Source organism: Lepidochelys kempii, chromosome 8 (assembly GCF_965140285.1).
Source record: "Lepidochelys kempii isolate rLepKem1 chromosome 8, rLepKem1.hap1, whole genome shotgun sequence".
In the NCBI taxonomy this organism is placed as follows: domain Eukaryota; kingdom Metazoa; phylum Chordata; order Testudines; family Cheloniidae; genus Lepidochelys; species Lepidochelys kempii.
The window spans coordinates 77909583-77934103 of NC_136387.1; the positions used below are offsets into that span (position 1 = coordinate 77909583).

At 39.5% G+C, this 24521-nt stretch overlaps 1 protein-coding gene across 4 annotated transcripts in view; it reads right to left on the bottom strand.

Annotated features, from left to right (window-relative positions):
* Positions 1 to 21799, bottom strand: part of SH3GLB1 (SH3 domain containing GRB2 like, endophilin B1) — a 33982-nt gene extending 12183 nt beyond the window's left edge. Inside the window, exons 1-7 of one of the 4 annotated variants that reach the window (XM_073357160.1) lie at positions 21615 to 21799; positions 14532 to 14673; positions 7656 to 7784; positions 5702 to 5835; positions 5189 to 5281; positions 3482 to 3568; positions 1234 to 1257 (exon numbers count right to left, since the gene is read on the bottom strand). In XM_073357160.1, the coding sequence (XP_073213261.1) occupies positions 1234 to 1257; positions 3482 to 3568; positions 5189 to 5281; positions 5702 to 5835; positions 7656 to 7784; positions 14532 to 14673; positions 21615 to 21686 (681 nt within the window). In that variant the 5' untranslated portion in view covers positions 21687 to 21799. The remainder of the gene's footprint in view (positions 1 to 1233; positions 1258 to 3481; positions 3569 to 5188; positions 5282 to 5701; positions 5836 to 7655; positions 7785 to 14531; positions 14674 to 21614) is intronic. The other 3 variants (XM_073357161.1, XM_073357162.1, XM_073357163.1) reach the window with 3 other exon arrangements.
* Between the last annotated feature and the right edge of the window lie 2722 nt (positions 21800 to 24521).

The window sequence follows — 24521 nt, forward strand, 5'->3', positions numbered from 1 at the left end:
CCAGGCTTTCAATAAAGGGGAAGACAGATCAACCTAAATGCATTTAGATCAGTTACTGGGCCTTCGGAAGGAGGCATGAGCTATGGGTTGGAGGATTGGACTGGGTGGTCTCTGGTTTTATTACTTTTTCATTTTTTAAACCCTACAGCACTTACAGCAATAGATAGGTACTTTATAAACCTAATAAGGCATTCAGAGTTTCTAGCCTCTCTCGGTTAAGATTTGAAAACAAATAAGCCAATAGCTAGCGTTGAAAAGTTGCCACTGCATTTTTCCTTAGATACACAACTCAGTCCCCCAGAATTGGCTTTTGGGATGCAAGACAGCTCTCTAGAGTAGACCACTTCTCTGCTAGTTGGGTGATGGAATGCCATTCAGGCTGCTGCCAACTGCACTATGATTATTCTCCAGCATCCCCCAGAGAGCTGCTTGTAGCTCCTGTCACAGAATGGTAGCTCAATAGTATGGAACAGCATGATTTGGCAACAAGCTCTGATGTTCTACTCCCAGCTCTGACTTCTTAAGACTTTGCTTCTTAGTTTTGCCATACGAAAAGAAAGGGGAACCAGTTTAATAGTGTTTATGATAGCACTGCGTGTGTGCTAAAATCCAACAGAAGGCAGACACAAGCCTTTGGTAAGTCAAGTGACGTCTCAAAGTATCATCTTGTCAACCTATGGTTTTGTCCTGCATTCCATTACATTTGCGGGCAATGAGTGCTGCTCCTTTTTTCACCCTCCTTCAGATGAGCTTACTACTTCAGCAGTATCAGTTCCCCATTTGAGTACTAGGAGGCCGACAGTTGAACGTCTGTCTTTTAATTGTTTCACAAAATCCTTCAGAAAAAAAATCTACAATGCAATTTGTTACTGTGATGAGTTTGCAATAAGATACTATCCTAAGAAATTAACTTTTGTAAGAGAAGCCCTACTGTCTTGTTACTTGCAGGCTTACAGTCTTATCATATTATATCTTGCCACAAGAATGTCACATGATGGCAATGGTTACTTAGAAACAGTATTTCTTCAAATTCCAAGTTTATTCTAAGCACTACTCTGACGATGTACCTCACTTCACTACTGGTACCTGAAAGTCTCTACAAGAGGCTAAATAGTTAATGCAATACAGCAGAATGACTGCCAGCAGTATATTAACTACAAGAACACTCTTTATTACACTGTACCAAACAAGTAATTGTTTCATAATGCTGCAGTTTCTGAACTGTTTACTTACTTTTGTCACTTCCTCTGCCCAAATCTTGTCAGCATTAAGAGTTAAGACAGACAGACATTTAGAACAGAGAGTGGTTTTAACACAGTAAAGCCATACTTGTGTCTCCTTTAATAATTCTGCCCCCGCATCCCCCCACGAAGCTGTAAAGTTTTTAAAGAGTGAACAACTGTGACTCATTGCACCCATATGAAGGCCTTTGCTATGAACTATGTTCAGTCAAGAAAATGTAATGCATTCTTTAAACAAAATAAAGAATTCCAGTTTAAACTGCATACCTATAGCACTATATTACGTACATTATGTGAGGTTATAAAGCTATTATAAACTTAAGTGGATACGCTACAGAGCAGAAGTGATGAAAATCCAAAAATTGTCCAAATTGGGAACTTGTCCGTAAAACATGAAGCTCTTAAAATGTAAAATATGTAACTACTTGGAAAATGGATACAAACTAGACAACAACCTAAATTACTTACGGCAAGTTATAAATAAATTAAAGATTTTTAATTTAGTTATGGATACTTTAAGGTTCGCTAAGGTTGAAATATTGATCAACTGAAAGATATGCTCACCCTTCACAAGAGCCTACTAGACAAAACTATGTTAATATAAAACTGTGAAATTGAGACAAGCGATTTCTCTTGCCATCTTAATTCCATTATTGGTTGCGGCCTCCACAAGGATTTGCAATAAATTGGACAATTTCAGTAAATTGGACGATTAAAATTCTATTGTGACATCTCAATAATAAGTTAATATGAAACTTAATACAGCTACAACAGGAGTCTTCCTCACAATGCAGCTTTTCCTCTAGTTTATGATGTTGAAATTAGAAGTTTTTTGGAAAGCCATCCTAACACAGTCAAAGTTGTGGTTAAAACATACAATTATGACCCAAGACTTCATTAGTTTTATAACTAGAGGTAAGATATTTTTGGTTTAACGATTCACTGTCCATCAGCAATGGAACCTTTAACACTTCAGTGTTGATTTGTATTACAGGCCCCACTGAAAATCAATGCCATATTGTACCAGATGCTGTACAGACCGAGGACAACGCCACCAGAATGAGGAACCATCATAGAATATTATGCATGTTCTACAGAAGTAATTTTGACTAGTATGCTAACACTCTGGTCTAAAAACTGTGTAAATATTTTCCAGGCTGAGAAAGAATCTGCAAATATTTGCAACAAGTATCTTGCAATTGTTATTTCTAAATTAGCCCAATGATCATATTGCAATATTCATAGTTTCAATTGTTTGTACAATTAGTTTGATATCAAAAGACAAGAAATAGTCCCTAAAATATTTAGATTTACAGTTTATTCCAACTGTGATAGAGATGAGACCCTGATAGCATGAAAACTACAAAGATTATGATGTTGAGATTATTTATTATGATAATTCAAACATCTGGAGTCTAATCAGATGCTATGGGCAAATAGGTTGCTCATAAACTGTTATATCAATACATATCTATGTGCATGTGTGTATATATCTGTGTTCCTGGTTCATTGGGTGGGTTTACTGTGAATCTGGAATCATTAGGAGGTAATTAATGCAAATCCATAGAAATACGACACAGACAATTATATATACTGGCTTGGACTGGGTTCAAGAGGTGAGCAAACATCCCTCTCCCCCCAGAAAACAGTATGAAAGGTCAACCTGCACTGACTGTGGATAGAACTCTGAACCACACTGGATGATGGGTAATCCCTGGTAAATTTAATTTGTGTTTATGACACTATTTTGATGACATGTTCTCTGTAATGCTTTTGACTGGTTTGGGGTGCCCTCAAGGACACCATAAAGTAGTGTGAGGTGCAGTTACTCTGAAACGGCCCTGTACAAAAAACTAGGGGGAAAGTCAAATAATGCATTTCAGTTGTTTTCCCACAATTGCACTTAATTTTTCAATAGTAAAAAAATTTCAAATTGGAACATTAAGCTTTCTGACATCAGTAAAGTTGTGGAAACAAGACTATAGTATTGTACACTTTAGATTATTGGATACAGTCTGACAAGGACAATTTAACAATACAGAACCATGAGTCATTTATCTAGCAATTCCCCCCCCCCCCGCCTTTTTTTAAAAAAAATATAAAGTAAGGACTCTAAGAAATTGGAATATTGATTCTGTTCTCCATTCCAAATATTTGATATGACAATTAAGGCCACTAGAGATGGATAGCAAGAGGAAACACTTTGTAAAAGAATGTATGAACACAGAAGGCCAACAAACCTTTAGCCATTTTACATGCAGCAAGTTGAGCATGTAAGAGACATTTACCATAATGTTATTTTCTTCGGGCTGAGAGGTGTTTAGTTGCTTTAGGGCATAGATAGAGACAAAACCAGGTTATACTGTTATTACTATAGGTGAACAACATGTTACAGAACACAGAATAGTTAAAACACTGCAAGATTGAACTAAGCAAGTGGTGAAGCATACCTAGAAATCCAGACAGTTGCTGGTTTAATTCAAGTAGTTTTATTCAGCCATCTTAAATACTGCTCTGGGCTACTTCATTTAGCTATTAAACATAATGGTGCATGACTTATGAAGAGATTAAAGTTACATGTTACTCCATCTGCATGTGTTTCATTTTCTTTTACAGAAGAGAGAAAAACATTTGAAATAAGACCTGAGGCTATCACAAAGATGAGCACTAAAACCCTCAATGAAAGTGTGCGCTACTGACTCAGACATTCACTACAGCTATCAAGCCAGATAAACATCCCTCAGAAATAAATAAAGAATGATCCATGGTAACCTGAACCAATCCCCTTACACTTCTTCACCCCCTCTTGATCTTCTGGCTTCTACTCTGACCATTCACTACCAACTGCACAGTAAGACTTTAGAGGCCCCTTTGTGTATACTCTGGAAGCTTGAAACCCAGTGTTCAAGAGGAAGAAAAGCATTAAAATGTTCTTAGTTTGAGTTATCAGCCACTAAAGTGGATCTGGAATTGAAGTATAGGCAAGCAAGAGGGGAATGTAGACGTACCTTTAATTCCATCACAAATTGAGGTGTACTTTATAAAATGCAGGCAGGCATACCTGTGCTAGCTTTCGCACAGAAGACGTGATGTCATGAGCTTCAGTGCAGGCTAGCTGCCCCAGTTCAAGTGCACCGCCCAGTGGGAGTGGGCATGTATTCTGGTTGCTAGCCCACACCAAGGTCTGCGCACCACATCTTCACTGCTATTGTTGTCCACGCTAGCTAAATTAAAGCTAATACAGGTATTACACCATAATTTGCAATGTGGATATACCCGAAGAAGTAGGAAGTCTCATGATCTACCACCAATGAAACATTGACAGATAAATGTTTACAAGAAAAGTATTTTTCTATTACTAGTCCTGTAGTAATGACCAGCAAGTAATTTGTTCCTCTGAATAAATCAGCAGATTAATTCCCTCCCCCAACTAACAAAAATATAATAATGCATGTAAGCAAATCACAACATAACTTGAGATAAAACTAAGATGAATGAGGCCACTTAAATGTTTTGGAAATGGTTGTTCCTGGGATTTTTATGTTTGGTAAAATGTGTATCTGCTACACTGGCCCTAGCAAGCTAATACGTAAGGTAACAGGACTTGTAGCTGTTAATATGTAAAAAGGTATAAAGATGTGATAAGTTCCCTGAAATTATGTATAATGTGTGACAAGCCATTTCAAAGAAAAAGACAAGAATATTTAGCAGAGGGCAAGGCTGAGCCTTCTGAAGGCTCCAAACTAGTCTACTTATGCTCCCACACTTCTAATAAACAATCAAACCACCAAAAAAATATTTACACATCTATATACATAAAAAAGTGTCTGGCTTCTAGCATAAATAATTACAATTTGCATAGGGCCAGAATTGTCTATGTTTGAGACCCAAATGTGGAGAGTTATGGTGAACTTCTTGTTTTTTAATGAAAAGATTATTCTACTTACTGCAGCTCTAGCTTCTGCAACTTTTGCCTTCTTCAGTCTGGTTTTTGCTGCATCCAAATCTAGTCTTTTATTTTGCAATAGTTTGCGTTCTTTCTGGAAGTTTAGGAAAATCAGTTGGTAAAAAGGATCATGAAATAAGTTGTGAGCTTGTACTACATAAAGATCACTCACTCACTACTGTGGATTATATTCGTAACATACTGCATGCAAGCAGCCTCCTAAAACTGACAGCACAGGCATAATTAGATCCAGATTTTTATTACTATTATTTTAACTCCTATCTAAGATAAGACACTTACTGAAAGTGGCAGATACTCAAGAAAATTTTCTCGAGTCAGACAACCCCCCCCAAAAGAAAAAAAAACCCACGACATGCATTACTTAAGACAAAAGTCTCAACTGCTTCTTCCTTATTGTAAGTTTAAAGAAAACTCCATGATTTATCTATCCCTTCACTTAAATGTTTATATTTAGAACTATTTACAAATGTTTAAAATACATTTGTCAACTTACAGTAATTGTTTTATAATCTCCTTCTATAAAATTTCTTAGAGGAGTGAGGAAGTTTATAGCAGATGTTTGAATTAGTTCTCTATCTGCTGTTCCAATTCGCTTTTGTGTTTCTCCACATTTAATTAATGCATTTCCTGCAAAGGAGAAGAGACGGTTGTTAAACAGTGATTCCTGTAAGTGGTTATGCAAATTTCTACAAGCACAAGAATTTAGGCCAACATTTTGAAGAATTACCAAATGCTAAACAAATAGCTTTTAAAGAAAAAGTTAGAACCAAGGCTGTTTTAATGAAAGTCACTAACTGGAAGTTGTGAAGGAATTAACATTCCTTGTTAGATCTTAATCTATTGAGCAGTTACGGCACTGTGGTAGTAGTACCACCTATGGCAATTCCATTTCGCCTTTGCTAATGAAAGTTCTAATTGTTAGTATTAGTCCAGAAGCAGTTTCCCCCCTTTTGACTGTTTGATTCACCTATCTGGGCTTTTGCTAAATAGAAAAATGTCAACTGTTGAGAATGCTTTTTGCATTTTATGTAAACTCTGAAAGTCTACTTTTGAAGACACAGGTAGGCTTTGTACTTTAATACAAAACATTAGTAAATTTGATTCTGAAGAACAGGGTTATGAAAACAACTTCAGGGAGACACCATGATCAGATGCTTCCAATGATCACACATTTTACTGTTCTTAGAATTTTTAATTAATTAAAAGAGGAAAGGGACTGGGGACCTTATCATTCAAAGTTTGTTTTGTATGCCCTGGAGGTATGGAACTTTTCAGTGCAAGTGCTCATCAATACCAGTTTCCTACCAAAATTCATCCTTGCTCAACATGTTAAGTATCATGCAATGAAACTATTTGAAAGCTAATGCTGTAACTTATTTATTTTTGCATCCTAGAATGAATCAATCAAGTTGCAATGGCTGCATACTTATAAGAAGTTACAAACACTGGTATGAATAAGCTGAGTTTCATTTAGTTTGTTTTATATTAAGACTAGCAAGCTTCAGGCCTGGTTAATACTTGGACAACCAGCCACTGATGTTTAAAGTGTCTTGTCACTTCTCTGATTGTAAAGGTTGCCATTACTGAAGTTATGCCCATACACTTTCTGTGAAAATCTATACTTGGATGCTTCAAACAGAAAGAGTAGGTTATCTTCTACTTAACAGAAAATCCTATTAATTTCAGATGCAAAGATCTATGATTCAATTCCTTGTGGAAATTCATCTCACAAAACAAAGTTTTTTGATTTACTTGCTCAGCTGGCTTGTGTTCTGAAATGAAAATTATCAAGCTTTGTAGTATGTGTATTTTGGCAACAATATACCTATATATTAAACAGTTGGTTAATTTTAACTGTTACCTATATTAAACTGATGGGTAGGTTTAAGAGAAGATGAGAACTGGACTTCATGTTATTAAGACCCAGTCTCTAAAATTTTCCTTGAAAATACCAGAGATGACATTATAAAGGAGTACGTTTTTGGGGGAGTAAGAGAAACATATCCATGAACAAATGTACTCTAACTCTAATAATCCCTTGAAGAAAGTAGTTAAAAAAAAAAAAGTCAGGACTATGAAACTGCACTGAGATTTTAAACAAGAACGTAGTTGTTTCCCACAGCATTTCTACTCTGCACACAGTACATATGTATTTCATATCTTTTTCAAAGAAATCACTTTATTCAAAAGAAAGGAACTGCATTTTTCCCTTGTGACTCGAAATTCATAGGGAAACAAAATGTGAGCTATCTGTTCAGGTAGTAAAGTTATGCATCCACTAGGGGGGTAGAGATAGGGTTCCAACAGCAGCTATAACTAATGCTACCCTCATCTTCATTTTAGATTAAGGCTTCAGAGCTTTAATATTCTCAAAGATGTACACTGAATACATAAATTTGTGCAGTTATTTTTTTGAAATTTGAGTCATCTCCTTGGCTCGAACTTACCATATGCTGTTCCTGGGCCAAACTCATTCCCTGCATCAATCATATACTGGCCTAGTAGTTCTGGGTTATTCATACGACTTGGTGCTTTGCGGTCCAGTTTCTCGTAGACAAATTCTTCTATTCTAGCATCTAAAAAAAAATGTTATTTGCTAATTTGAAGTGCAATTACTGTAAATCAAAGCAGTATTTAAAAAAATACTCACTCACAGAAAATCAACTTACTAACTAATTCATTCAAGGAATATCAAAGTATTAGGTAATTGACGAAACCGGATAAAGTGATTGTCACTAACTGTGATAAGTTAGTCTAAATCTCCATCTGCTCTGTTTACAAGTATTTCTAATATTATCCATGAAAATTCAACACAGGCTCTTGTAATAAAGCAAATTCATACCTTCTTACACATCGGCAGTATCAGAGGTTATGCAGGGCACATCATCCCTAACACTTGAGCCATACCCATTGTCACTAAATGCAGTTGCAATTTCGACTGATTTCATCTGTAAACTAGTGTAGACCTAGCCTAGCACTTTCGTCAGTATAACTTACGTTGCTCAGGGGTGTGAAAAAAAAAACCAAAAAAAAAAAAACCAACAACCCAAAAAACCCCGAGTGACAAATTACATCGACAGAAGCACTATGGTGTGGACAGCACTATGTTGGTGGGAAACGCTCTCCTGCAGACATAGGTATTGCCACTCATTGGGGGCGGGGTTTAATTATATTGATTGGAGAGCTCTTTTCCATCAGCTTAGAGCTACTACGTGAGAGATCTTACAGCGGCACATCTGCGTAAGTACAGCTGTGCGCTGTAAGCTCTCTAAGGTAGACATGGCCTCAGTAAGCAGTTCTGAATTCACCAGGAACAGAACACAGCCTTCTTCCCTATAGCCACACAGACATCTGTTTCCAAAAGTACTTAGTAAAAACTCTGCCTCTAGAGTCAGTAGTAGATATCACTACATGTAGTGAGTGAATCTGTTGAGTATGAAAGAGGGTTTTTGTTTTTTAAAAGACACTTGAAGTCTAGAAGCCACACAAGTTATGCTCTCTTCAGCTTTCATTTCTTTAATATTTCAAATCTCTAATGTGCTAGAGATCGTTTGACACTGAGCCTTGGATGTGAATACACCTCAAACTTTAACTTGGCTAGAATCACGATCTGAGTTTTGTAACTTTGGCTGATCTCTAATTTCATAAAGAGCACTTATGCTTACCACTGAAACTGTCATACACTTGTCACATACATCTGCCACAAGTTTCCCGTGAGCTACAGTAGCATTTTGGGGTTAGGACTATTGTATAGCGCCAAGTAGGCTTTCCCTACATTAGTGATTGCTTGTACCCCTTAACTGTAGCATAAACAAATCTGTTCACCCTGTTTACACATCCATTACTACTACTTAGAATCCAGCATTCTTCTGTAGCAGAGCCTTTAGTTCCATTACTCATAGGAAAAAATGGCTGTGCTTGGATTGTGGAGAGAAGATATACATGTCTTAAAGGTACCAAATAAAGCATTTATGCAGAAAGCATTTGTCAAGGTTCCTCCCCCACTCTGAACTCTAGGGTACAGATGTGGGGACCTGCATGAAAACCTCCTAAGCTTACTTTTACCCGCTTAGGTTAAAACTTCCCCAAGATACAAATTAATTTTATCCTTTGCCCTTGGAATTTCCACTGCCACCACCAAACTTTAACTGGGTTTACTGGGAAACGTAGTTTGGACATGTCTTTCCCCCCCAAAATCCTCCCAACCCTTGCACCCCACTTCCTTAGGATTTTTACTAAACCTTCCCCACCAATTTGCATAGGTGACCACAGACCCAAACCCTTGGATCTGAGAACAATGAAAAAGCATTCAGTTCTCTTACAAGAAGGCTTTTAATAGAAGTAAAGGAATCACCTCTGTAAAATCAGGATGGTAGATACCTTACAGGGTAATTAGATTCAAAACATAGAGAATCCCTCTAGGCAAAACCTTAAGTTACAAAAAAGACACACAGACAGGAATAGTCATTCTATTCAGCACAGTTCTTTTCTCAGCCATTTAAAGAAATCATAATCTAACACATACCTAGCTAGATTACTTACTAAAAGTTCTAAGACTCCATTCCTGTTCTATCCCTGGCAAAAGCAGCATACAGACAGACACAGACCCTTTGTTTCTCTCCCTCCTTCCAGCTTTTGAAAGTATCTTATCTCCTCATTGGTCATTTTGGTCAGGTGCCAGCGAGGTTACCTTTAGCTTCTTAACCCTTTACAGGTGAGAGGATTTTTCCTCTGGCCAGGAGGGATTTTAAAGGGGTTTACCCTTCCCTTTATATTTATGACAGCATTAAAGAAAGCATCTTTTAGAGAAAAACAGATTAAGGTGTGACACTCAAGTTGAAGAGAGATAGCTGATTTGAACTGAGTATTTTCAGATTAGATCAGAACTGAATACAATTCAGAGAGCTGAAAGTAAGGTTTAGATGGCATTATTGAGATATTGCCATCCATTCATTATTTACACTGTAGTTAATGACTCAGGCTTCTGGTTAAACGTTTAGTGAGACATTTTATAAGCTGTTTATTTTTTTCTCTCTTAAAACCAGAAATCCAAATTATGTAAGTGTTTAAGTTTATTTTCTCTATTATTTCAAGCCAGAGACTCAAAGCACTGTAATTTTATTATTTATAGTCTAAACTGTCTCTGGTTCACTCAGATTTTAAGTGAATAAATTTGACAAGTGTTTCAGATCCTTAAGTTTGCTGATGAAGAGAGATCAGACACTGCACTGGAACCTAGATTTGAATAATAGATTTACAGTCAAGCCAGGGTGACCACTCAGCTCAACCTCCCATAGCACTCCTGCCAACTAGATGGCCCAACTGAGCTCAGAAGGGGAACCTGAAGCTGTTGCCCCAGCATTACTGCTGCTCTGCTCCTAGCAGCTGCTCCATATGAAGGACAAGGAAGCATTGCTTACCTTTAGAGTAGGGGAACATTAGTTCTAGCTACCAATTGTGATAAGTGTGACTTGTTGCCAAATACACTGAAACCCTCCCCTACATGTCTGAATCCCCACCATTTCAAAGGTGTGGGGACAGAGGCGGGAGAGAAGGGAGCGAAAGGGGAGGGAAAGTTACTTAGCTTGGGCACTCACATCTTTCCCAATACCATTTGTTTATCAGCCACTCATCTACTGAGGTCAAAATTCCCTTCAATCATCCTATGGCTGTAGGAAGCAAAGAACTTAACTCTCTGCTGCATCTGCTCCTCCTCTGCCCCAAAGAAGAGAATGGAGCTAGCATTTTTGTTTATAGGCCATTCTATTTATGTAATGGGAACTATAATATACAGGTTTCATAGAATTTGGCTTTTAATTATATTTTTATTCAAGGTCTGTGTATCCAGCTGTTGCAGAATTTATTCTGGAATCCACCTCTTGCAACAAGTATGCTCCATGATTTCAGCACCATTCAGTTAAGAGAAGTGTTTTCTATTTTTCTGGATGTCAGGAAAACTTTGAAGATGTGAAGGAAGAGTAAGTTGGAGGTCTGAGTATACAAACTGCTTGAAACAATAGCTCTGAGAGGCATGAACTGTTACACTTACCTCAGCAGGTGAAGACTGAAACCCAAAGATGACCATTTGCATCTATACGGTCAACTATTTCACGGTTGCTCATTTTGGCCGACATACGCAGCTAATGTGCTTGTTCCACAATCCTAAACTGCCTTACTCCCTCCTGGATACCATGAGCCTCACTCACCACTTTATGCAGCGGCCAAAACACTCAGCTTCACCTCTGACAGGTTCTAGAAAGCAACTATGCTTTAATACAAAACTGGCATATTAAACTAAGTGTGGAACACCATAAAATTGAATTTTGTATCTGAACAGTACCAGTTGTAACTCAATTTCATGCTGAATCAATCAAAAACACCCATCTTTTAATTTAAGAGAATCTTACAGGATTTCCAGTTTGCCACACCAGAATGTCACAGAATCCAGGTATTTTGCAACAGAGTTTAGGTCCAGCTTCCCATGGAATACTGTGAAGATGTGAACAGCCTACAAAAATTATGATTTCTAGTAGGTACAGCAATTTTCACAACTTCATAGTATCAGTGAATACCTCTGTGTAAAAATGGAATCCACCGTGGGCTGACAGTGCTTGTGTACCCACCAAGCTAGGGAAAATGGAAAGCAGTTATCCTTAGCGACTGTACTCTGACCACACAACGGGTAAGTAAGAAGGTTGGCTGAAGTTGGGGAAAACAGATTCTCCTAACTCCTCAACAGGGAGCTTGGATTTGGAACAGCTGAACAGAAACCAAGGTGGTGATGCTAACCTTAGAAACCTCAGAGGCTGGGTGGGTCGGGGAAGACTCTCAGCCACATAGGAAGTTTTGGGCAGGAGAAGGGAAGCGACTGGGATGTTTTTGTAGCAGGAAGCCCTGGTATAGCTGCAGGACCAGCCAAGGTTAAAGTGCTCCATGGTTAAGAAAAAAAGCCATGTACTGCAGGAGGAACATGGAAACCTGCAGAGAACTCTGACCCTAGCCCAAAGAATGCTCTGGAGTGGTGAGGCAGGGAAATGCATGCAGGCTGTATTTCTGTACAGATCTGGGTACTTCTCATCAATTAAAGAGAGTAAAGTCTGTGTTATGCCTATCACACTGAAGAGTTAACCCAAGCATATAGAACAGCTTCCAGACTAACAGACTTTGACACAGCTTTTCTATTACTTTAAGATCAGCAGCTACAGACTGAATCATAAAGTTGAGGGGTTCTTGCTATAATTGTACATGGCACTTTGCATTAAGATGGAACCCTATGCAGGGTGGATAATGATCAACTTTTTAAATAAAAAAGAAATTTGATTTATTTAATTGCACTCTTTAAAAAAAGATCAGTGTAGGCTGCCATAATTTCAAATCTATTAAGGCCTAAACTCAGTATAATCTATTACAATTATTTAAATTAAGTAAAAATATTGAAGCAGTATACCACTTTTGCTGTGAAATTTTTAGATTCACCAAACTGGTGGAAGTCACTGGCTGAGCACCTGGGACCAGAGTCTGTTGTTAACGAAGTGCTAAACCAGCTTTTGATGGCAGTAGCCACTTTTGCAGGCGCAGAAAGAATATTTTCTTTTCAATGTATTCAATTCAATGACTAGTTCATTGAAAAGCCATACACAAACAGTATGTTTGTTACCATACACAAACAGTTCAATTCAATAACTACGGATAATACTTCCTTTGTTTGTTAGGCCAGTGTCAAACGAAAACAGGTTTGCTAAACTTTGTCCAGCACATTTAAGATGTTTTTTGTTCGATAAAACAGTTTTAAAATTGGTTCGTGCATTTTTAATTGAATTCCAATTTCTATCCAAATATAGCTCAACGTAAATGAGTAAAAAATTAATCTAGCAAATTAAGGTATTAGTTAATATTTTAACTTAAAAATGTAAATGTTAAGATTATGAATAAATGTATGTGAAGCTATATAGTTGCTTAAATGTCTATAGGGAAGGTTTCTCTGGTTAGGAAAAAGCACCAAATTTAGTGTAAAGGCTATATTTAATTGAAAATCAGTATGTTCTCATTGGTTGGTAACCACTACCATCAACCTGTCTTTAGGAAAATAACTAAAGAGTACAATGCAAAGTAAGATAAAGATTAAGCATTTAAATCAATGTTTCCTGCTTGATGATTAAATGATGATTTAATTAAAAAAATCTGTGATTTCAGTTAACTGTTATTTACATCAACCCATCCACCCCAAAAGACATTAAAAACAGTTTATATAGTTTAATCTATGTTAGTTAACGAGAAGCATATGACCCACTAAAAAAAAAATCTAGAAGAGGAAATGAAGATTATAACCAATTGAAACTGTAGGGGGAATTGAGATAGAATACAACTCAAGAAAATCATTCAAGCTAGAAATTGGCCAGGATATTAGGTTTACAACTTGGAGTTAAGCCAATATCTTGTAATGAGAAGCTTAGTTGATTAATTTAGTCTTATTCTGTGAGCAGATTATTTGAATTTATTCACTTTAAGGATTTACTGCCAATATTTGACATTTGAGCTTTGTTGCTTGTGTGTGACCTATCAGCTAAGGATCATGATCTTGTTTATTTTCCAGCTGAATAAGAACACAAGCACTTTTGGTTTCCACAAATACACATGAAAACTTGAAGTTTTGTGAACATTTCCCTAGTAAACCACCACTCAAATATTTGTGAAAAGCAAACCAGAAGGGCATGGCCAGAACAGATATGTTGCAAAACTCAGAAGTGTGCTGGCCTTGTTCACCAAAGTCTAATCAAAACTCTTTTTCATAAAGAGTCACTAAAGGTAACATGCCAAGTGATCAGAACCCTAGTTCCTATTCTCAAAGAAAAAGATCAAGCAGCATCATGCCCCTAATACAATGGTGGAGAAGCGACACAATACAGACTGAGGGAAGAGTGACACCTATTAAATAATCAACATATCTTCCCGAGCATTTTGTTTTCCTTTGGGGTAGGGGGAATTCTCTCATCTTAGTACTGATGAAGACAGACCCTGCATAGCTTAGATGAGATATGACAGGATCAGAGCCTAAGATGTTTTGAGACAACCCTCACACAATCATTATTCTGCTATAGATTCCAGATGCCGTTTTATGTAGTCAAGTCTTTGCATTGGAATTAAGAGCTAATTTATTGCATTATATCAAAAAAGCATTGTACATCTTGTACATGTAAGTTTTAAACAGGAACAATGAACTGCAGTGTGTTTAAATATGCAGCAGCGACTCTGCCAAATACACACACAAATAGACAAGCCCGTTAACACTGAAGTATCGATGAAAAACCCAACAAGTTTCTTACTTGGGTTTGGCTGCAATAAAACCTCTGTCTGTTTCATAATTTTTTCTGTCCACAGTTTAGTACATTCTGCTTTGCTGAGGAGGTTCTCCAAGTGAGCATCCAGTTCAGTCTTCTCTGCTTGACCAAGTTTTTCTTCAGTAAACTATTGGTTAAAAAGAGCTAGATTAGCAATGCAAGTCTGGTCAGCACAAACACCCTCATGTAATGTTAGCCTTTATCTAATTATGTTTTATTTCATGTAAAAGCCTTTTTGAAGACTGACACTTTACTCAGTCTTCAGCAACTAAGCCCTACTAATATTACCGAAAAAATAATTTTAAATGAAATGAAGATAACTTTGAAAGCTAGCAAATGTGCATTTGCGTTTGCAAGTTCATACTCCGAGCTTTCAAATTCTTACTGAATTAAAGCATACTATTCATTTCAACTGGTGTTTAAGTCACCACAATAGGATTTTAGTTTTAACATGGAGAAATTTCATGCTCATGAAAGAGCACACAGCATCTGTGTCTGGATCCAGAGACAGGTATGCTTTCCCAAACAGCTCTATTATTACACCTCAGTCCTCACTTGCAAACCTGGTGCCCATCACAAGCAGATATTTAAGTCCCAGCACTATAGGCAACCGCCAGCCATTTTAGGTTGAGTTTTAGTCTTTCAGTTACAGAAAATTGCACACTGGTGGGTCTGGGTCTTGTTCTAACCCCTGAACTGATTTAGGGTTTTTCACCTCCATCTCCAATGTTAGATTACGTACTCATCTGACAACCCCGTTTAGGTTGGGCATTTCCAGAGAAGGGAACCTGGCTAGGTAATTAAATTGTAAACTTTCTCGGGATTTAACATAACCAGACTAAAAGTATTCTGGCTGCAGTAACTTCAATTGTAGTAACTTCAACATTCTCTGCAGTAAGTTGTACAAGAGAACCAAAAGCAAAACTAACTGGAAAAGGAATCAGATTGGACAACATTGTTTCTCTTTCCATTATGCAGAGTGAAAAAGGGTAACTTGGTAGTGCCTCCTTTTCAAGACTGGACATATGTTCATCTTCCCTGGGGATCCACATCAATGCAAGGATCTGCACAAATGTTGTCTGTGGTCTTATTTTGTAGGCATATTAATATTGTTCTGTTTTCTAATGTTTATAAAAATAATTTCAAAACTGTTACATTGCTTTACATTTGCTAAAAGGAATGTTTGATTAAATGAAGTTTGATTAAACCATGTTTTCCACAACAGAAAAAAAGTAACGCGCCTAGCAAAAGAATAAGGAGTTAATAAGAAGAGTAACAGCATGCACCGTTTCTTTTGATGATGAGAATTGGAATACAGATGTAGACTCCAAATTTACTAATCAAGACACTGCCTTATTGAATCAGTTCAAAAACAGACCCTCATCCATCAAGCAGACTGAAGTTTATAAAAACATTAAGGTTTGGCTCATAAAACATGTAGCTCTTGGTTATAACAGATTATGAACAAAGGCCAAATCTACACTACAAACTGTTGCCAGCATAGCTATGTAGGTCAAGGGTGTGATTTGTCACCGACATACCTGTGCTGGCAAAACAGTCCTAGCGTGGAAACTATGCTTTTGCTGGTAGAGTTTATTAGCCTAGATTAGCTATGCCATCGAACGTACAGTTTACCACTAGCAGTTGCAGCAACACTAGTAGTGCTTTGCTGGTATAATACACCAATGTAATTCCTTCTGTAAACCTGTGATCTAAGGTTCCAGGTGACTTTACTACTATATGAAGAGATTTCTAACACAACTCCAGTTTTAGAAAAGGAGCATAAGTAGGTCTCCATTTCCTCGGACCCAGCCAAAAGAATACTGACCTTAGTATCTGTGTGAGACTTGTGCAGAACTAACTGGCTAAAACTAATCCAGGTAAGGTTGAAGTGAAATTACCTGTCTGGAAGAAGTAACCAAAAGAGACTGCAAGAATATTGGCTTGTTTAAGTGTGTGCGCATCTCCACCATTTGTTTGTCAGATTCACAACACAGGGGCCCGTTTAGACTCCCAGCTGCTACCAGAAGATGTGGCTTGCTCAGCTTTTATTATTTACATAAAGCTAGGAGGCTGCATCCATTCATTTTGTATGTGAACCTCACAACTATCATCCATGCCTTTGTCACCTCAAGATGAAACTACTCCAATGCATTCTGTGGGGCAACATTTTAAAAGCATCCAGAAACTGAAGCTAGTGAAGAATGCAGCTGCCTGCTTGGTAACTGGGATGTCTTGCCATGATTCTCAGTGGCTGTCTGTGGGTTTCTAATTTACGAGATTATGGGGTCAAAATCAAAGTCCAGAATGGCGGAGAAGCAATGGTAGAGAGAGTCCCATATCACAGAGCATCAAAACCGCTCAAGATTAAGTGCCCACTAGCATAAGACAGACAACACTGCTGGCTCGGCATTCTCCATGAGGAACATTTCACAACATGGGAGTTCCCTCTCCCTGATCTCTAAGAGTCCAAATATTTGAAGGGCATCCTGCAAAGTCAATCTGCCACCACCACCATAGCAGCATCAGAGAGGGGAACTTAAAAAGGTGTGGAATTGCTGGAAAAAGGATATTTGAGTTTCCAACTGCTGCATGGTGGGTGCTGTACATTAATTATGTTTAGGTATCCATTTTGCTGTATTTTTAATTATGGTCAAGAGTGCATAGAACATATGGATCTATTAGTGTTTTATAGAAATGCAAATACCTTCATGTTTTTAATAATTAAACTCATTTTCTTTTTCATCATTTGTTTACACTTTTTCATCATACTCAGAAAGTCAAATAAGATTGGTTAGTTTCTCTCTCTAGTTCTCATATAACCTGTAGTGTAAAGAAGTTTAGGGTACAGAAACTGAAGTTTCATAGACATTAAGACATTTCTAGTTCTGTTGTGTTCTTAGATTGAAAGCTCCTGGGGCAGGGAAAGTGCATTTACAAGTCATCACATAAGTTATGGTGCTAAGTGACATTCATCACAGTTTACTTTTTAGGGTTGACTAATTTCGATAAGTTACACTGTCATTTTTGATACAGCACCCTCTAAGTCATTTGTCTTACAAATGAAGAGCTTTTCTATTGTCCTAATGATGTCTGTATGAGCCTTCCAAGTAACAGAGAAGCTGATTAGACAATTTTACTATTCACCCTGTATATACACAAAGTGGTATCAAGTACAGTTTCAATTGAGAGAAAAGACTTACGTACATTAATTCTGAACGTGATTCGCAATGTAGTAACATTTTTAGACAGAAATGGTTTTCATATTGATGTTCCCCTAAGTCAATGCCATACTGCTGTCACCCTAGTTCTCCCCAAAGTGGTGAAAGCTACCTTAAACTCTAAAATTGAAATGGCTTTATTTCATATCCTCTTCATGATTTATGTATTTAACATTCAAAACTGAAAAGGTAAAGGTGGCAGTGTTCTGCACCCTGAAGCTTTGACTTTAACTTTTAAGGGATAGCTAGCACATGGCTGCTCCAAAAAAGGCAGATGGTGTTACATTTTAATAAAAGAAAGGTAACACTTTTCTAGAGCTCTATTCAGAGTAGAAAATTAGGCTGCTTTCTAGGACACCGTAACATATTGCCATATTGGATCATACCAGTGCAGAATCTAGTCCAGTAGCCTATCATTAAACCAAATAACAAAAGCAGCTGGTGTGTAATATGGACAATTTATTTAAGGGGAAAACTAGCTTTTTCCACATGGGAACAACTCTATCTACCCCTTCATACCTTGGTGTTACAGAGCTGTTCAGACGCAAAAGGCCACGTTAGTGAGCTCCTGAAACAGAGCCACTACCTTCCCCAATTCCAGAGGCCACACAACAAGAGATACGGCTTCTGCTGTATGGCCCCAGGAGGAGGGAAAGACTGACCCATTCTTGCCTGGCTTTTGATAGGGAGCATACTAGTTGTGGGAGCTATTTGGGAGAAGGGTCTCTGGAATCTTCCCAACAATTGCTGTTCAGGTTAGTTTGAGATTCCATTTTCCCCGAAGACCAGGGACACCTGGACACCTTCCTCCTTAAATGACAATCAAGATGAGGATGAGGAAGAACTCTTCAACCCCACAAAAACTTGGTTTTGTTCCCAGCAAGCAGAACCTGTTTTTACAAGGGTGATGACTGCTACGAAGCTTCACTTCCATGAAGTTGTCCCTTTAAGGGTCCTCCCCACCCAGAGAGGCAACAGCTTCCCTCAAGAGTCAGTCCACAGAATAACAGCTGGTGAGTGGAGTGGGCAATGACGAGGAAGATAAGCACTGGTCAACTACATCTGCTGAAGATGAAGGAGCCGCCACTGAATATAAATTCAAGGTACAATTTTCAAAAGCACCCAACTGAATAGGGCTTGGGTCCTCTTGAAAATGTTATGCACCCTCTTGTTATGCATCTCCAGGAACTTCCTCAGGAACACCAAGCTAGAGCAAGCACTTAGAAGTTATTTTCCTACAACTGTATTATACTGCTTCACATTGTGCTTTGTAAACCTTCTTTTGAAAGAAAGATGTTTCACATTAAGAGACAATTTCTATGGCTGCTTATACTCCATACTACCAAGCCAGCTGAACATTAGAACACAAGAAGAGTTTAACACAAACCACAGAGCAGTGCTTGCTGCCACACAAAGAAGGAGTATAGCACTGTATTTGCAGTCCCTACATAGATAGTGGCTTATAGAATTTAAAATCTAGAGAGAAAAGATGGAGTGGGGGGAAGTAGAAGTGGTACAACATATGAGCAGGGTGACAAAGGCAACACGAACCTGCTTTTTTTTTTTTTTTAAATATTAAGCTTATTGTATTCTTTAAAAAGAAAAGGAGTACTTGTGGCACCTTAGAGACTAACCAATTTATTTGAGCATAAGCTTTCGTGAGCTACAGCTCACTTCATCGGAATGCATCCAATGAAGTGAACTGTAGCTCACGAAAGCTTATGCTCAAATAAACTGGTTAGTCTCTAAGGTGCCACAAGTACTCCTTTTCTTTTTGCGAATACAGACTAAAACAGCTACTACTCTGAAACCTTTGATTGTATTCTTTGGTCAGCAGTTGATGTAGCAACACTCAGTTCTGCATTTCCACTGAGGCTTTGTCTACATTAAGGTTTTAACCTCGGATGTAGCTACACTGGTGAAAACCAATAACATAGATGGCAGTGCACTGGTTGTAAGCCATGACTCACAGCAGTGCAACATACCCCTACTTTAACCCAGGGTAGATGGCAAAAGATCTACAGTAGGCTTAAGTGTTAAGTTGATTTACATGCAAAAAAGGAATCAAGATATTAAAAAAAAAAAAATCACAAGATTTACACAGAGATCTTACAATACAAGGAAAACTGTGCCTCTTTTTTCCCCGTCCACTGAGGAAAGAGAGTAAGCCACTACATAATCGGGGGGGGGGCATAAAAAAAGTCTGGGAAGTATGGAGACACCCCCAAAGACCTCGAAGAGGACAGAAAAGAGATAAATGTGCTAGAAGAGGAAACGATCCAGCTCATAAAGAAGCCATACCAGCTTTAAGATTGTTTAATGGCACCGATTGTTCACTAATCTGGGTCTTCTGTTATGTTTCTATCTCCCCTCTACAAACCATCCCACTGATCCACATGGTTCCTTCTTGAATGTGAAGATTTAAAACAGTACTATTTTCTCAGGGTCATGGCTAGATTCTAGCCAGATATTAAAGTATTCTTTTTTGCATCTTAAAATTGTAAGCAAATTCAAAGCCTTATTGTGACTCACCAAAAATATTATGACACCCCCAAAATGAGTTGGGAGTCTGATACCTGAAAAGATTTGCTGTGGCAGTGATTACATAACACAAGATCAGAGGCTTATGCCCCCCCCCCCCCCCCCCGGACTAAGGAACAGGAGCCAGTTTCACTTTTTTAATGCTAAGGACACTGCGCAAGAGTAGTTTGGAGACAGAAGACTGCTAAGAGAAAGTTTTTTGAAGTAATATCAAAATCCACCAGCATCTCCTTACAGAGAGATTGTACATCTTTTTAAAGTATTCAGACAGGTTCATATGCCAGGCCAGCTGCTTAAGGTACATCACCCATGTTCACTTGCTTCAGATGATACAATTTTTTTTTTTTAAACTTACTGATGGAAATTTACCTTCACATTTCAGACCCCCAAAGGGTTAACAGATCCTGTGTCGGTACATTGTACAACACTGTTGTAAGATTTCAGAGTAACAGCCGTGTTAGTCTGTATTCGCAAAAAGAAAAGGAGTACTTGTGGCACCTTGGAGACTAACCAATTTATTTGAGACAATGCTCAAATAAATTGGTTAGTCTCTAAGGTGCCACAAGTACTCCTTTACTGTTGTAAGACACAGCTGCTCGATCTAGATAGAGTACTTACTGTACATGCCCTGCCCCATGTCCATAGCATCTGAATTACTCCTCCTCCCCTCCCAGGCCTGTGGCTTGGGGTTTCCCATCTCCCCTTCGCAAACCCCTGTAGCGCCGAGGGGCGCGGCGTAAACGCCCACGAAAGAAGAAAGGCTCACACCTGAGGCGGGAGGGGTTGGAGGGAGGAGCCGGTTTTTAAACAGGGCGCCTCGCTCTGTAGCTGGAGCCGACTGCACCGGCTCCGCTGGAGAGCTGGCATCAGCCGCGGGTTATTGTACTACCGGGTAGGCGAGACAAGAGGCGCCGTCGCCTCACCCCGCTCAGCTCGGGGCACCCCGCTCCGAGCACACAGCCCGGTTCAGACACGGTCAGCGCCCCACCCCCCAGCTCCATGCCCGCCCCCCAGCAGGGACAGGGGCGCGCAGCCAGGGGTCCAGTGGGCCAGGCCAGTCTGTGACACACCCCGCCGCCGCCGCCGCCGCCCCAGCCCCAGCCTGCGGGGACCGGCGTAGGGCCCGGTTCCGGCGCCAGGCTCCGACCGAGCGCGGACCAACGCCCCAGCCGCCGGGCCCCGCAGCAGCCACCCAGCACCAGGCCGCAGCCTCCAGCACCGCCGCCACAGGCGCTGCCCGGGCCCGACCCACAGCCCGTGCCGCGGCGGCTGGACTCTGCTCCCCCGCCCGGCCGGCCGCCGGTACCTGCACGGCGCGGCTCAGGAAGGTGCCCGCATCGGCAGCGAACTTCTTCACATTGAAATCCATGATGTTCATCCTCGGGGGGGTCGGGGGCTGAGTCAGCCCCGGCTGCCGCTGCCGCTGCCCTGCCTTGGGGGAGGCGTCGGGCGCTGCCTGCCCCGGCCCGACTCAGAGGAACCCGGCAGCCGATTGGGCGGAGCGCGCGGCGTCAGGGCTAGGGCGCCGCCCGCGTTGCCGCCCCCTGCCCTGAGGCGCTGGGACGGACAGGCCTTAAAGGGGCCCGTCCCGCCTCAGGGGATGCGCGGTGGACGAGAGAGGATCGGATCTGATCTGTCCTGGGATCCGCCTCGGGCGATCGGGGGCAGAGGGTGATGGGGGATCCGCCCCGGGATCATCCTCAGCAGGACTGGGGCTAGGAAGATTTATATGCAGAGAACAGGGATTATAAACAATCCTGGTGGGAGAATCTGGTTGTTTGGAGGGTCACAGGTGAACTTTGTTTATTTGCCACCCCTCCGAGATCATCCAGATTTCACCGGTTCAGATGGCTTGCGGTCCGCTAAAATGTGCTATACCCATTGGGAGAGGCAAAGTGGGTGAGGTAATATTGTTTATTGGACCAACTTCTGTTGATGAAAGAGACAAGCTTTTGAGCCCCACAGAGGCATATCCTCTCTGAATGGGAGAGATTAACTCCCCACTTTGCAAAATCCACTGTTTTATATTAGTCAAATCATGTTGTTTGTCTTCCAAGAGAGTAATATCAGGATAATTCATGACAAGGTAGATTGGGAAAGGCCAAGAAAAAGACTACAGAGAACAGTCCCATTTGTATACATAATGCAATTTATTTATTTACATACAATGTATCTCTGTACACTCTAGGTGCCTTTAATGTAACGTAAAATACATTAATATACAAATATAAGGAAAGTGCAGGAATTAATATAATCTAAATATAACTCACAACAAACCAAAAAATTACAAGCTCAAATTACTCTGCCACTTACATCATTTCCCACTATTAAAATCCCTTCCCCCACCACTTCCTGACAATTTATAAATGCTGGGGAAACAAATATGAGATTTGCTTATATAGAATAGTTTGGAGTTGACTATTATAGTATGTGACATGTTGCATAAACAAATTGCTATTTTTAGTTGGAGAATAATTTGGTAAACATGTTTCACTTAAGCCACACCACAGCAGCAGTAATTACTGGCTAAGCTTAGTAAAACTGTTTTGCCTATGGTCAAGGAGATTCTAGGGTACTAGGATAGGAAGTACATTCAAAACAATCAAGGTTTCAGAGTAGCAGCTGTGTTAGTCTCTCAGGTGCCACAAGTACTCCTTTTCTTTTTACAAAACAACTCAGTCTTGTTTACATTCTTCTACAGGGGGATGCCAGGAAGGGGCAGGGAAAACAAACAAACAAAAAAAACCCCAAACACTTTCAGCAAAGTTGCCATTGTACAAAACAGTAATTGATAAAGATCGGGCCTGAAAGCTACTGAGTATGTATGCATTTGCTCTGCTCGAGGGCATTTTACCATTCATCTTTTACTTTAGCAAATGTATGTATCTTTGCTGATGGAAGGCTGCTTTCAAACCCTTTTTCTACTGTTGATTTATCTCCATTTTGCTGAAACTATTTTTTGTAATATAACCTGTCATTGTCTTTCAAACCTCAGAGGAGGCACCATGCTCCTGTAGAGACTATAGTATAGTGAGAGTGAGAGGAGCAGGGTTCTATTCCTAGTGCTGTCACTCTGAGATTTTTCTGAAAGTCAGTCAGGCTAAAGTTTTCAAACTTGAGTACATAGATAAAAGTGGTCCTGATTTCAGGGGTTGAGCCCCTATAGATGCCATTGATTAAATGGGAGTTGTGGTTGCTCATTGCCTTTACAGATCAGGCCACTTATGTCTCTAAATATGGATTTAATAGCTCATTTTAAGTAACAGGCAGTGTTTGAAAGTAGGGTTGCCATCTTTCTAATCCCTGAAACCTGAACACCCGGCCCCATCCCTTCTGAGCTTTAATGCTCAGAAAAATGGGGTTGAAAGTAACTGAGATATAGATGAAAATCAGTACAGATTGAAGCTAGTCCCTTGTTATCAGCACAGTATTCAAGTCCTCCTCCTCCCTCACTCCCCGCACTTAACTTCTCTAAGAAGAAACTGACCTTCCTGAAACTTTGCATTCCTTTTCTCATCGCAGAATAGTTTTTCTGGGAAGTTTGAACAAAAAAACCCCAAACAGTTTTAAAGCTATGGTATATTGAAAACTTCCCTAACAGGCACTTTTTTGTCCACATGCAAAATGCTTGGCTGATAAACTCAGAATTTGTTTTGTGGGCCTTGGTCAGGAGAGGTGCCTTTTAGTTTTGGGAGGAGCATGAGGGATGTAAAAATATATAAAAAGAGTTGTTTTTAAGCGTACAGGTCACCATCCATTAGAGTCCTTCTATTAACCTCAGTGCATGTTGGATCTGGCACATAAAATGCAACATTCATCAAATAATAATGATAAACATTTGTACTATAAGTATTTTGTAACTTAAATGTTTATAAATATAAGCAGTCCTTCTTCTGACTCCAGCTCCTGACTGTGGGAGAAGTAGGGGCATGACCTCAAGAGCAGGAGGCCATGAGATTCAAGGCTTTCACAAAAAGTAACACCATTAGATTCAGTTTAATTTCAATGGAGACAGATTTAAAAAACAAAACTTTCTGCAGTGTTTGTAACCCAACATTATACTGGCTCAGGGGTTCTCACATTCTTTATAGTGTGGACCACAGCGCCTGCCATTTGTGCCTCCCCTCCCCATCCATGATCACATAACATCCCTGTGGCAACTACAGCAATTGCTTACATGAAAGAGTCACATTGAAAAAGTATTTATGTATTA